General features: G+C 56.7%; 1 protein-coding gene across 1 annotated transcript in view; it reads right to left on the bottom strand.

Annotated features, from left to right (window-relative positions):
• Nucleotides 1-9,502: 9,502 nt before the first annotated feature.
• DNAAF8 (dynein axonemal assembly factor 8) overlaps nucleotides 9,503-14,166 on the bottom strand; it is a 94,945-nt gene continuing 90,281 nt past the window's right edge. Inside the window, exon 31 of the mRNA XM_080383507.1 lies at nucleotides 9,503-11,328. Within this exon, the coding sequence (XP_080239633.1) occupies nucleotides 11,251-11,328 (78 nt within the window). The 3' untranslated portion in view covers nucleotides 9,503-11,250. The remainder of the gene's footprint in view (nucleotides 11,329-14,166) is intronic.

Below are 14,166 nucleotides of genomic sequence, written 5' to 3' on the forward strand. Positions count from 1 at the left end.
GGGGCAGGCGCACAGCGTGGCTGGGGGGCAGCACCCGAGGGACCCCAGGAAGATGCAGCTGCGGCTCCTCCGGTGCATCCCCAGCCCCGCGCCGGGACGCGGGCAGCGAGCCCCGCGTGTCCGCCCACCTCAGCAGCAAAGCCTCTCATCTCCTTCCCCTTCCCATAAGGGCAAGGAAAGCATTTCTTCGACATGTGATTTATTTTTTTCTCTTCCTCAGCTAAAAATACAGATTTGGCCACGCCAAAAGGTCTAGGAAATCAATGTCATTGTCACCAGGCGCTGGCTGGAAGGACCCTCCCCTCCCCAATCGCTGACAAAAAAGGAAATGTTGCCATTTGACGTCTTTGAAATGAACCGCTCGGGTTGCTTTCAGCTGAACTGTCTTTAATTCAAAGTGAAATGGCTAATTTTATCCCAGCAAGGTCAGGGATGCTGAGAGCCTGTCAGCGCTGGCAGGGCAGGGGCTACTTGTCCCCAGGTGAAACCTCTAGACCCAAAACCTGCGGCAAAAGCAGCGGCTGGGCAAAGCCATCGCCTGCCCGCCGGGCTCGCTCCGGCGTTTGGCTGGGCAGGTGGCCGCCCGGTGCTGCTGACCTTGGGCGGTCCTCAAGTAACGGACGGGCAGCGCAGGCACTGCTCCCGAAGGAAATAACTGATAGGTTTGTACAGATCCTTGAGCCGGCCACAGGGAAGAGGCACAGGGCGGCAGGGGTGAAAACGGCGTGGGTGCTGGATGTGGGACGGGTGCGGCAGGTCCAGCCCCACGAGCATCCCATAAACCCAATCCTTCCCGAGCTGGGAAGCCAAGCAAAGCCTCCCTGCCACTAATTTCATCCAGGCCTTGATTTCTGGAGCTGAGTTCTGCCCCTTTTTGCTTAGAGACGCTAAGTGAGCTGCTGCAGCCCCCAGCTAAAATACTGCAGGTTGAGAGTAAAAATAACTGTGAATGATCCGCTCGTTTGGAGTGCAAATGATCAATGCCAAGCTGGCATGGCAAAAAAACCCCAAGAAAACCCCAAAGAACCAGCCCTAACCGATCCCTTTAAAAGGCAATATTTTGCCACCAAGATGCTGCTTCAGCTCCCCAGTGACTCAGGAGGGGCTGCAGGATGAGGCCCAAAGGCATTCCCACGCATCCCGAGCCGGGAGCAGAGCACAGGGTCCAGGCTGCCAGTGGCTCTCCCAGCCACCACACGGAGACGTCGGAGGGGACGTGAGCCTGGCATGGCAAGAGTATTCATTAGATGTGCTGCTTAGGGCTGATCCGCTTTCAAGAGTTTCCAAAAATAGCAACAGCACTGAGCTGAGATGGGCGTTGGAAGGAAATGTGACTCATGTGCTACCCAGTGCCTGAGCAACATCGCAGGAGCTCGAGGCCACTGCGCAGAGCGAGCCACCCGAGCCTGCCCAGGGATGCTGCAGGAGGGTGCACGAGGGCATCCCAGCGCCCTTCCTGCCAGCTGCAGAGCTGCCTGCGAAGGGGACGCAGCTCGGGCTCGTCCCCTGGCTGTCCTTTCCGCAGGGCCCCTCTGCTCTCTGTGTTTTAAGCTGCTGGGGAGATGATGGACAGATGTCAGTCAAAGCCTGGCAGCTGCTGAGGGCTGTGGCAGGAACAAGATGCTGGAGCCAGGCAGCAAAAACTGTCCTGAGGTGGGGAAAAAAATCCATCCCCGCACCACATGGGGTGGTTCATCAGGGCCACAGCTGGTGGCAGAAGGGAGACGTGACCTTGCGGGACAGGTGACCTTGCGGGACAGATCCAGCCACCCCTGGGCAAGGCAGAGCAGAGCTGGCTGCACTTCCATCCCCAGCCCCTCACCGGGGCAGGTCCCTGCCTGGTGGGAGCATCCCACAGGGAACAGCTCTGGGCAAGGCCCTGCCAGGTGCTGGCTGCCTTTGCTCCCGCCTCAGCTGGCCGGGAGGATTTTGGCACAGGACAGAGGAGCGCAGGAGGCTGCCGGCATCTCCGAATTGACTGCGTGCTCCCTGCAATGTGGTTGGATGGATTTTTTCACCTGAAGATGTTTCTTCCCATGGAAAACCCAGTGTTTTTCATTCACCGGAGTCTTTTAGCTGGAAAATGGGTGGGTTTGTCAGCTTCGGGAGGAGGGGGTTTACTGCAGTTTTGGAGTATGCTGAAGTGCCAGAGCCCAGGGAAGGTGCTGGGAAGCACACTCAGCCCCGCACACACACTCCCCACCACCCAAACGGTTGGGTTAGGGTTCAGCTCAGCAGGCCTCCCACGTTGCCATGACAACTGCAGCATCCCAGCTTGGCAAGGATGGGAAATCTCTGCCATGCCCACCATCGCCTTGCCCAGACTGGGCTCAGGATACCTGCACAGGCAGCTCCCCCACCCCAAGACCCAGCTGCCAGCTCAGGGTGCCACAGACAGCACCCCAAGCCCACCGATGAGCGTAAGGTGCTGTTTACACTGGCTCCCAGGTGCTGGTCCACGCTCCCGATTCAGACTTTCCTTCACATCCCTCCAAAAGCCACAGGACTGGCAGCAGCAGCAGGAAAGGCTTTTGCATTTCAGGCGAGGCTCTGCCCCTTCACAGCCCGAGTCCGGCTGCTGTGCAAGCGGCACGGCTGCAGCAGCCTCTCCCCAGCCACCGAGCTGCAGCTCCTGCCTGTTCCAGCTCCGCTGCATCCCAGCCAGCAGAGCATCTCCCTGCTAGACACAAAGCCCCCAGGCTACCTCCAAACCCTTCCTGTCCCCACCGGAGGGGACAGGGTGGGCTGCTGGCTTGCAGACCTCACTCCCCCATCACCCTAGTGCTCAGGCAAAGGACTGGTGTTACTCCGTGCTAATTAGAGCATCATGACAGACGGACGTTGCTCTCAGTGGCCTCACAAGACCTCAGCTCTCAGTCTGACGAGACCTGAGCTAAACCTGTGCTGCCACCGAGTGAGGGAGAAACTCAGCTCCTCACCTCGGAGCCTGCTACACCTCCAGAAAGGTCTCGTCTGAAAAGCATTAATACAAGATTAATACAGGCTTCAATAAACAGTGAATCAACCGCTAACAGAGCCCCACTTGTAAGTCATCTGTGATACCTCAAGGGCTTAAAAGCATCCAGAACATGTCTGGAACATGCTTAAAATGGATGTTAATCACCTTGTAGCCCCAAAGACACCGCACCAGAAAAACTTCAGGGGAAGAGGTTGCAGAGGTGACAGGAGAGCTGCCTCATCCCCCCCAGCCACCTCAGAGGGGGGTTGGTTGGGAAGTAGGGCTTCCTGAAGCTGGCCTCTGGTCCCTGGCTACACCACCCTCCTGCTGAGCAGCTTCTCCTCCTACCCATCAGCGCTTCCCTTGCTGGAGCTTCACCGCTTCGCCCCTCTGCCTGGCACCTCCCCACCCCCTCTGCTCCCAGCACTGGGCAATCCCAGACTCATATCCCCCCCTTCAGCCTCCTCTTCTTCAGGCAGAGGAAGGCTCAGCTCCCCCAGCTGGAACTGCTCCACTGGGACACACCTGCAGTCACTCGAGGGACTGACCCTTCCCCAGCCTGGCCTGAGGAGCACCATGAGGGCCCTTTCCCCAGGACCAAGGTCCACTTCAGGGCTCTGGCCAGGGCCCTAGGGTGCCTTGCTCCACTGAGCTGCCCACGGGCACCCCTCGCAGCGGCTGGCCAGGGTGACTTGTCCATGGCACGACTGGCCAGCCCACAGGATGCCTGTGACACCTGCTTGGCTTCAAGCCCAAGTGGGCTTCAATATTTGGAGGCTGGGTATCAGAACATGGGCTGTGGTTGTTTGAGAAGTGCAGCAGCAGATACCCAGAAGACAGGGGTAGGTTAGTGGTCAGGAGCTTCTTGGTGGCCTTGAATTTGCTTCACAGTACCACCGCTCAGCGTGTCCAGGTCCGTGAGTTTGGGTACCTCCCTTTGGGGGAGAGGAGCAGCTCTGCAGGATCCAGCGGCACTTTGGTTGGCATCAGCTCCAGCTGGTTGAAGCAGACCAGGATTCTGTGCCAGCTTGCAGAGTCAGGAACTGAACATCACCTTGGCCGGCTTCCAGGCTTCCCAAGGGAGCCTGCATCTTGCGGAAGGACAGGCACGGGGTCAGCCACTGGAACCAGCACAACAGTCACATTAGCCTTACAGCAAGTTCCCTGCAGCGTCAGGTACCCAGCTCTGAGTCATCACCCAGCTTTCAACTGGAGACAACCTACAGCCGTTCTTGAGAGCTGCTTGTTCATGGCAGAGCCTCCTCTGCCCCACCACGGGGTGAGCCCAGTCCTCTGTGGGTCTGAAGAGCTGCTCCCCAGCCCTCGGGGCTTGGGGGGGGGGGCAGCAATGACTGGCCAGGCTGCTTTGAGAGGGTATCACCAGCGCAGTGTACAGCCACAGACAGCTCAGGATCTTCTGCCACAGCTCTGGAAAGGGTCGGTCCCACATCCAAAGTCACCGCTCGGAGCATGGAAATGCCAATGTGTTGCGGTAATGGCTTCACAGCCCTGCGAGCGCCTGCCACTGCATAGCACAGGCTAAACACCCCCGGCAGCAGCTGCCAGCTAATGCTGGGCTGAGGTGGAGGGATAGGGGCACCCGCCCTGCCCCTCCCCCTCCAGCCCTCCCCAAGTCAGCTGAGGAAGTCTCTGAGATCTCAGCCCCAGCCAGGCCACCACAGCACCAAGGTCTCCTCCAGGAGCTGAGCAGCATAGCGAGGTCCACCACAGCACACAGAGCAGCTTCAGCCCAGAGGCAGCAGACACCAAGCTCCAGCAGAGGAAGGTCTCAGGCAAACAGTCACCAGCAGGTCCATTGGAGCCACCTAAGGGCCCCCACCAGCTGTGGCACCTGGTGATCTTGCTGGAGACAAGAGTTTTCATCTTCAAAAGCTCACCAAGATCTCAGGAGGCTCCTGATGGCTGGAAAATGGCAAACAACACCCTGGCCTTCGAGTGGGAAGTGGGGGGCCTGCATAAGCGGTGCCCCCGGGGCCAGCCCTCCCCTGGCAGAACAGCCACACACAAACCAGAGACCCAGAGCCCAGCAGAACCCCACAGCACAGCCCCAGGCCCTCCCTGAGGGTTTATATACCCCTCCTGGCGGCAGCAGCTGCGTGTGATTGGCCAGGGCCGGAGCAGGGAGATGCAGGATTGGCCAGAGACAGCAGGGTGGCAGGGGATTGGTCAGGAGGCCCCACACCCCAGGCCAATCCCAGCCTGCGGTGGGTCCTACAGCCGGGGGGGGAGGAGCCTGGTGGGGCCCTGCAGGTCCTGGGGGTGCTGTGGGATGGATGGATGGATGGATGGAGGGATGGATGGATGGATGGATGGAGGCAGGAATAGATAGAGGGATGGACGGAAGAAGGGAGGGAGGGAGGGAGGGAGGAAGGAATAGATAGAGGGATGGAAGGCAGAAGGGATGGAGGGAGGGATGGACGGAAGAAGGGATGGAGGGAGGGAGGAAAGAATAGATAGAGGGATGGACGGCAGAAGGGATGGAGGAAGGAATAGATAGAGGGATGGATGGCAGAAGGGATGGAGGGAGGGAGGGAGGAAGGAATAGATAGAGGGATGGACGGAAGAAGGGATGGAGGGAGGGAGGAACGGAAGAAGGGAGGGAGGAACGGAAGAAGGGAGGGATGGAAGGAGGGAGGGAGGGAGGAACGGAAGAAGGGAGGGATGGAAGAAGGAAGGAGGGATGGATGGAGGAAGGGGGGGAGGGAAGGAGGGAGGAATGGACAGAAGAAGGGATGGAGGGAGGGAGGAATGAAGGGAGGGAGGGATGAAGGGATGGGTGGAAAAAAGGAGGGATGGATGGAAGGAGGGAGGGAGGGAGACAGCCAGACCCTACAGCCCCTCTGCCGAGCTCCCCGGGAGCCCTGGTGGTACCAGCAGCCCCAGCCTGACCCTGCGCCATGTGAAGCCGCGGGCAGAGCTGCTGCCCTGCCTCGCTGGAGCACGCCCGGCTGCCCTCCGGGACAGAGCCGTGTCACTGTTGGGTGGTGGCTGTGCCAGGGCCAGGTGAGCCCCCACGAGGCACCACCAGTGCAGGGCTCCTGCGTGACCCAGTTACAGCAGCCCAACGAGCTCCTCGTGCCCCGGGCTGGTGTTCCTGCCTGAGCCACCGCTGTTCCAATCAGCTTAATTACCCGCATCTGAGTCATCCCCAGCCCCGCGGTACCGAAGCTCCCAGCCCTGCAGACAGACCGCCCTTTGTGCTCCTCCAGCCCCTGTCCGTGGGGAATTGCCAAGTACCAATTAATCCGTGGCTCCTGCTGCGACAGGCCTGGGAGATGGTGCCCCAGGAAGATGGAGATCAAGGAGTGGAGAAGGGCCACTGCCTGCCTGACGGGACAGAGCTGGGACTAGAGCCCAGGTCCTGATCCCATCCCAGGAAGATGACGAAGTGGCTCATGCTTCCCCCACTGGGGACCAGCCACCACTCCTGCCATATCATGGAATCACAGCGTGGTTTGGGATGGAAGGGACCTTCAAGATCATCCGGTTCCAGCCCCCTGCCACGGGCAGGGACACCTTCCACAGCCCAGGTTGCTCCCAGCCCCGTCCAGCCTGGCCTTGGGCACTGCCAGGGATGGGGCACCCACAGCTGCTCTGGGCAGCCTGGGCCAGCACCTCAGCACCCTCACCGGGAAGAATTTCTTCCTAATAGCTCATCTAAATCTGCCCTCTTTCAGCTTAAAGCCATTCTCCCTTGTCCTATCACTATGGGCCCTACTAAAAAGTCTGTCCCTGTCTTTCCCATAAGCCCCCTTTATGCCCTGCCAGGCCGCTGCAAGGTCTCCCCGGAGCCTTGTCTCCTCCAGGCTGAACCACCCCAGCTCTCAGCCTGTCCTCACCGGAGAGGTGCTCCAGCCTCCCATCATCCTTGTGGCCATTCTGTGATGGCACCATTTGCCCTATCCTCATCCTGGACACTGGCCTCACCAATGCCCAAAGCGTGTCAGCTCTCCAGCACGGCCAGGCCTCTTGCGTGGGGGTCCAGCAAGCCCTGGAGATGCAGACACACCTGGGAATCCAATGGTGGCAGCTCTCAGCCACGTAAGAGGTGCTCACAGCTGTGCCAGTTCGGGCAAAGCAAATATTTGTGCACATGGGAAGTGTGTGGACCAAGATGATCCAGCCCAGTGAGGATGGCTGACGGGGGGCAGCTCCAGCAGCTCCTCCTGCTTCCCAAGGCAGCTGGGGGCCTCCAGAGATGAAAACCAGTGCTCAGGTCCCAGGCCACGCTGATGCGGTTCACCGGGAGGGCATTGTCATCTCCACTAGGCTGGTGGGTCTGAGCGGTGACGTGAGACAGTCCTGGTGCTCAGCAGGGGTCACGTGCATACGGCTGGAGCAGAAACAAGTTTTTGGGGTGAATGTAAAAGCTAAGGAAAAAAAACCAAACCCCAACAAAAAACCCAAAACTATTCTGGCCCAAATCAAATCCAGGTGTTGGTGTTAGGGGGTTGTTTCAGTTCCAGGTGTTTTGTGTTTTCACATCTGCGTAACGCAGCAGAGGCAAGGCTGATGGGAGACACCAAAGCAGCAGGCCCACAGATTCTGCTCTGAGGTGCTTAATTTTATTTTGGGGTTTTCCTTGTTGGGGTGTGTGTTTCCCTTAATTGGGGGGTGTGTGTGTGTAAGAGTCAGTTTGGCCAGACTGCACAACCTCTGAGCAGCTCATGGGTCCGCATCAGTGGCTGCCAGAGGGTGGGCAGGGAGATGTCCCCCACCACCGACCCGGAGCCAGGGCCACCCGGAGAAGGGACGGCCAGCGCGTGCTCACCGGGGATGGGCTGCCCTGGCAGCTCCCTCGCAGAGCAGAGCAGGAAGCCATCGGCCGCCAGTTCAGCTCCTCCACCTGCAAATCACACCGTCACGTGCATGTGCCTTGCTTGGCACTGAGAAGGGAACCGGTGTGGTCCTCCTCCTCTCACCTGGCTTGGTACCAGTGTCCTGCTGCTGCCGGTGACAGCCAGGTAGCCATTTCTAAGCCTAATTGATAATTAGTTAAATCTGCCCTTGGCACCAAAGGGAACACAGTGAGCTAGAAAGCTATGGCATGAGCGCGGCTGCCTGCCCATGCCCGCGATAGGGAGGAGCACCCAGCACCTCTGCAGCCCTCAGGACACCGATGCGCCCTACGGCAGAGCAAAGGGCTCATGCGAGGGCTGCCGAGCCCTCCGCACCGCCAAGAAACATGGTGTCACACAGCCTGCCGGGGTGCAGCCGTGAGCTCCGTGCCGATGGGGAGCCACCCGGTGCTCGCCTCTCGACGGGCGGTGGGGATGGGGCCAGAGTGGTGGGGTTGGGGCCAGGGTGGTGGGGATGGGGCCAGAGCACGGCAGGAAAATGGGAGATCAGCACCAGTCCCGTCTTTCTTATGGCAGGACCCTAAGGAGTTAACGCAAAATGCCACCTACTGTATTTTGTCTCTCCTCCATTGAGGCAGCTCTGACACTGGCAGCAGAACAATGCTAAATTCTGATTAGCTCTGGTTTTCCAGCAAGAGGGGAGGCACAAAAGGGTGGGGAATTAATACTATTCTGCATAATTTTTAATCTAAATTCCATTTCTTTTCTTTTCTTTCCCTACAAAGCAAACAATCTAGGGGGTTTTGTACTCAATTTCTTGCTTTCATAATCTAAATGAATTGTTTGCAAGTAGGAGCCAGCTGCAAAGCTGGCAATCTCCGATCAAATCTGCCTTTCTCCTAGTTCTAGCAATCATTAATTTGCTCCTCAGCTCTGATTAGCTAATCCTGGCTGCCTTGTGGCAGTTAGCAGGGAAAAACAGTGTGTGAGCTGCGGCTCCCTTTGACGGAGCTGGCGCTGGCAGCGGGGTGACGGGATTGATTTCTGCCGGGTCCGCGGCGTCCCTGGTTGTCAGCTCTCTGGAGAGGAGTGGAGTGCTCTGGGAGGAAAGGCTGGCCAGGTTATTTATGGAATCCTGGCATTTTGGAAATATCAGAGGATGATGCTTTCCCCTGCTCTGTGCAGGGCGTGCTGGTTTGTTATGCTGAGACTAATTAGCTGGGCTTTAAAATAGGAATTGAAGACACTGTAGCAGCCTCTCCCTTGAAAATACCTGGGCGCTGCCCCATTTTTACGACGTTGCTGGCGTGCCTGGGGGAGATGGCAGAGCCGTTACCTGTTTCACAGGTGGGAAACTGAGGCACGGCTCTTCACGTGTCGGTGGATGGAGGCTCACGAAGAACAAGCCTCAGCAGCAGGGCTGTCCGGCAGGGGCGGAGGTGCGGGGTGGTGCGGGGCGCCTTTGGTGCCAGGCTCTGGTTTATTACATGGCAGATTAAGGGCCATGGTCTCAACTCCCACCACGAAGCTCGGAGAGCTCCTGCCTGCTGGCGAGCCCCGACGGGGCCAGGGGTGTCCAAAGGGATGTCACCTCCCCAGGCTGACTGCTGCCAGTCCCCAGAGCTGATGCCACCACGTCACTCCTGATGGCCAGCTCCCCGTGATCCCGTTTTGCACAGGTCTGAAGGCCCAGGCGAGTCAGACACAGTGCTGGTGGCCCACCGCCCCCCCGGCTGGGTGCAGGGCAGCCACTGGCCCCGTGGTGCCCCCTTCTCGCGTGTGGCTCTGCAGGCCTTGTCTTTTGGCTGCTATCTGCCTGCGCTTGATTCCAACACGCTCCTCGTTCAGATCAAATTCCCTGAGCGCTGGGGGTGGATCCTTTTAATTTTCATTTGTTTCAAAGCCGTACATGGCTTACAAGCATGACAGAAATGCGCCTGGAGTGCAGGAAATGGCCTACTTAACTGCAGGAGCAGAGCAGGCTCTTCTGTCACGCTGACTCCCAGGACCCCGTCCTCCTGGGGGACCAGGGCAGCTGCCTGCTTCTCTTGTGGGTGCCTGTTTCTGGAGCTTCTCTTCAGGAGATGTTTGGTCCCACCATAAAGCCCGAACAGCTTGTCCAGGCGGAACGGTGCTGGGGAGCAGAGGTTTGGAGGGTACTTCCCAGATCCTGACACCAAACTGCTGTGTGAGGTCGGGGCAGGCCCGCTGTCCATGTCCCCCCTTCGCCCACCCGACTGCAGATATCTCTTTTTGCTGTTTCAAAGCAGCTTAGAGAAGGGGGGAGACTGTGCCAGGGCTGTTACCAGCTGCGGAAGCAGAGCTTGCGGAGATAGACTGCTCTCAGCTTTTGGGTTTACTGGACACTTTGAGCCTAGTCTGAAAGGGGACAAGAGATCTCAAGGGTGTTGCACTCTCACTGTTTGTGCGAGCCGACGGCTGGGGAGGAGGACTCTTACCAGGCTCTTATGGAGGGAAGGGCTGGGCACAGAGGGGGTTCACCCTGCCAGCAGCACCCAGAGGTGAGCTGGCCAGCCAGCTGCACGCTGCTCTGCCTGAACACCACCTGGGGAACGCACAAGAACTGTTGGGGCCACCTCTGTGATGTCTGGCACTAGATGCGTGCGCATGTCTAAGCCTTTGCCTTAGGAGGGCAGAGCAGAAAACGAGCCCCTGTGGGCTGAGAAGAGCCTTCCCCAAAGGAGCTGAACATGCCCTGTGGGTCCCAGGAAGACTGAGGACCTTTGTATTAACAACTGCTTCCTTGTGGGAGAGCTCGTGGAAAGGGCTCGCCGAGGAAGATTCGTGCTAAAACGAGCAGCTGCTGTGAAAGCAGGAACGAGAGGAGGGGTTGCGTGCCTGTGGGAGGGCAGCGAGCTGGGGCTGGGCACAGGCAGCTGGCAACAGGGCTGCTGGAGCAGGGGCAGGCGAGCGTTCAGCTGTCCAGCTTTTAGTCTCACTCAATGGCTCTACCTGGTGTACTGAACTCTCCAGGGATTCAACCTTCCCTCAGACTATTTACATTTTATTTACTGTGGTTTGGTCTTTGGTTCAAAGAACACAGTAGCAGCAGAAAACAGAGTCTCTCCGTAATGTCTTTGAGGCCTGGAGTCCCCAAGCACACGAGAGAAAGACAGGGGTAAACACCTGCCCCTGTATTTACTTTACTTCCTGAGTTTTTCTCAGCCAGAGGAACCCTCCAAACCCTCCACAAACACAAGCAGATTGTCTCTGAATGCATTCCACTAGAAACCACGACTACGGTTCAGAAAGATTTGGTTTTGGGCACTGGTCCCTACTCCCACCACTCTCATTTATCTTACTGATGCTTATACCATACTTCAGGCTTTATGTTTTAATGACAAACAAGTATTAGTGCTCTTAGAGGCTGAGAGTCCCCTGTGTGTCCATCTGCACAGATACCCGCAGTCGCATCTGCCCACGGGCTGCTTGGGGGCACCGATCACTTGGCTAGCAATCCTGGGATTCAATTTGGTGGATGCTCTCGGATGTCAGGGAGTCAAAAAGGCAACAGAGCAGCTCTTCAGCCTGGGGAGAAAAGAAGGAAGGGGTTGGGGGAGAGCTGTGATATCCGTGCATTGCAAAACACTTTGTTTTCAGAGGTGGGTTTCTCATGCATGCTGCAGGCAGGCAGCATAGGGAAGACATTTACCAGGTCGAATTAATCCCAGCACAGAGGTGGCTGTTAGCCACAGGAGGGAAGTGTCTGTTAGCTGTGAGCACTGTTTGGCCATTCTCATGATTCACTTTTTCAAGGAATTAAAGAAAAACAGCTACATGCAAAGTGCCAAGTGGGAAATCTAACTCCCTCCTGCAGCTGCTCTGCCTCTCCTTCCCGAACCTTGCTCCTGTGCCGCTCTTTGGCATGGATGCTTCAGAGGTGGGGAGGCCAGCTTAGTGCCAGGGGCTTCAGGACAAGTCTGTAATTCTGACTGCGCTAATGAACACCACGTTCCCCTAAAGCATTATACTTGCTGTGCTGACAGTCCACCCTACACAGCCCTCGGGGCCCTCCTCCTGCCAGCACTCTGCCTCTCCTCATAGATTTTTAGGTCTCTTTTATAGGACTCCAGCCCTTCTGCCTGCTGCTGAGGGGCTAAGGATCATGCCAGCAGCGGCTGGGATGTATTTTCTCTGTGTCACTCTGCCTCAGTCCCAGATTTCAGCCATCCCCGCAGGGAGGGAGATGCTGGAGCAGCCATGTGGCTGCTGGCAACAGCTTCAGGGCTCCAGGCGGAGTGGAGGAATTAGCTCCCTGCCAGTGGAGTCTCGACTGCACATCTGTGAGCTCGGGCTGCGCAACGGCTGTGCCATCTCCGTGCTCTGACCTGCTAATGGTGGCAGGTGATGACATCCTGCACATCTGGCCACCCCAGCCTCACGATCGCATCCCAGCCACAGTGCAGAGCTGCATGTGAGGAGAAACTGTTCAGCCACAGGACATCCCTGCCCTGAGGCTAGGCACAGTGCTCACGGACAGCTCTCTTCTGTGGCTGGGGAGGTTCCAGCCGGGGTGCGGGACATCTGGGACTACCCCACAGAGTTCTGCTGGAAGTTCAACAGCCCCTAATGGTGGCACCAACACAACATGGTGCTCTCACTTCCAGATGTGAGCTGGTCTGCCTGTGCCCAAGATAAGCCCGCACGGGAGCAGGCATCTGCAGGGTCACGGCGTGAGAACAAGGAACTTGCAAAGCATGAACACATCTGCTCCTCAGGCAGATGTTTCAAATCGGACAGGTGAAAAGTGCTACAGAAAAGTTTGCTTCTCCCAGCGACTGCACAGGGAAGCAAGACAACTAGTCTAGACACAGATGTCAGCACTGAAACAGTCCACGTTTGGAAAGCTGATTTCTCATCCTATTGTCTAGTCCCGAGTCACACCGGGAGCAAATATGAAATTCCTTTCTGCTTCCATGGCTCGCCTCCACCAGTAAATGCTGCAGCTCTGCTCAAACCATGAGGATTTGAAATCTATATTCATTTAACCCTGCTGAACTTTGCCTGATATCATGTCGTCGCTCATTAGCTTTGACCTGGAAATCCTGGCTGACATTTCATAAACTCATTAGCAAGAGATCAGAGGATCAAACATCGTTTCTAGGGATAGCCTTTGAGGTACAGTCATTCCCCAGTGAGCTTGCTCCTCAGATCTCACTCTGTGATCTCCAAACCTACCCTGAACTTAGGAGCAAAAGCCCCATTTCGCAATAAAATTTTCTTGCTGCTGTGCTTCTCGCAACCCACAATGAGAAGCGCTGCAACCACCGCTGTCCCAGGACTAGGCTCACTGTCTAAAGCCTGAACTGCTGCGAGTAGCCCCTGCTTCCACCAGCACAGAGGGATTTGATTCAGTGGCCTGGGCTGCCAGAAACAGGGAGAAGGGCTGAGCATATTTGCTTTTTCTTTTATCTATCACAGAAAGTACTGTAAGCCTCTTTCTGATAGGCTGATTCCCCATAGCTGTGAAGCAGAAGGGATTTTATGTCAGCCAGAGATATGTAATGTCCTTTTCAAAGCAAATCAGGAGACAGCCTGGACTCGCTGCCCTGTCACATTACTTGGCAACAGCCTGGCACCCTGGCAGCAGTGCGCCCTGTGCTATGACAGCCTTGCAGCTATCGCAGAGCTGTGCAGGCAGACCCTCCCCGGCACTGCAGCGCGGGCAATCCCAGCTACGCCCACGGAGAATTTTACTGCACCTTAGGGAAAGCTGCTGAAAACGGCAGCTGTACGACTTTTGGGAAGTTTGGGGTAGTTTTGCCTTGTGTTAAAAGCAGGAACACAGACTTCAAAGAGGGTTCTGTGTCTTTTGAGGTTCAATCCTTAAAGCACCGGTACTCTAAGGTACTCTGGTACTCACTGCTGCTGAAAGCAGCAGCTCTGATACACTACATGAGGTTACAAACATCTCTCTCTCCTGCTGTTTTTTTGGGGAAGCAAAAGGGATCCAGAGGAGAGGCGTGTCCGCTTGCTACCATTTCTCATTCCCCCGCCAATTCTTTTACACCTCCTAGTCCTAACTCTTCAGGCACTGCCTCCTCTATGCAAATCTCTCCCTTGTTTTGTACTAAACTTCGACAATTACAGCCAGAGTTTTAAAGGTATTTATGCAGTTTATTCCCATTAGCTGCCCACAGGTCTGGAGCTTAGCGTTTCCTTTCTTGGGATGAGCTACTGAGAAAATATTCAGCTAGCCCATCCCTGGAATGGCTAATGGCTTAATTTCTGCTCTTCCGTTTGGAGGATTTGGGCTTCTGGAACAACTTCCTGAACATAGGATCTGCCAGCTTGGCAGTAGGGCTGAACGAGCATTTCCTGTCACTAATTTTTGACAAGTATCACAGTTATCTTACTAAGTGATGT

The sequence above is a fragment of the Falco punctatus genome (genome assembly GCF_963210335.1).
Source record: "Falco punctatus genome assembly, chromosome: 4".
Taxonomy (NCBI): domain Eukaryota; kingdom Metazoa; phylum Chordata; class Aves; order Falconiformes; family Falconidae; genus Falco; species Falco punctatus.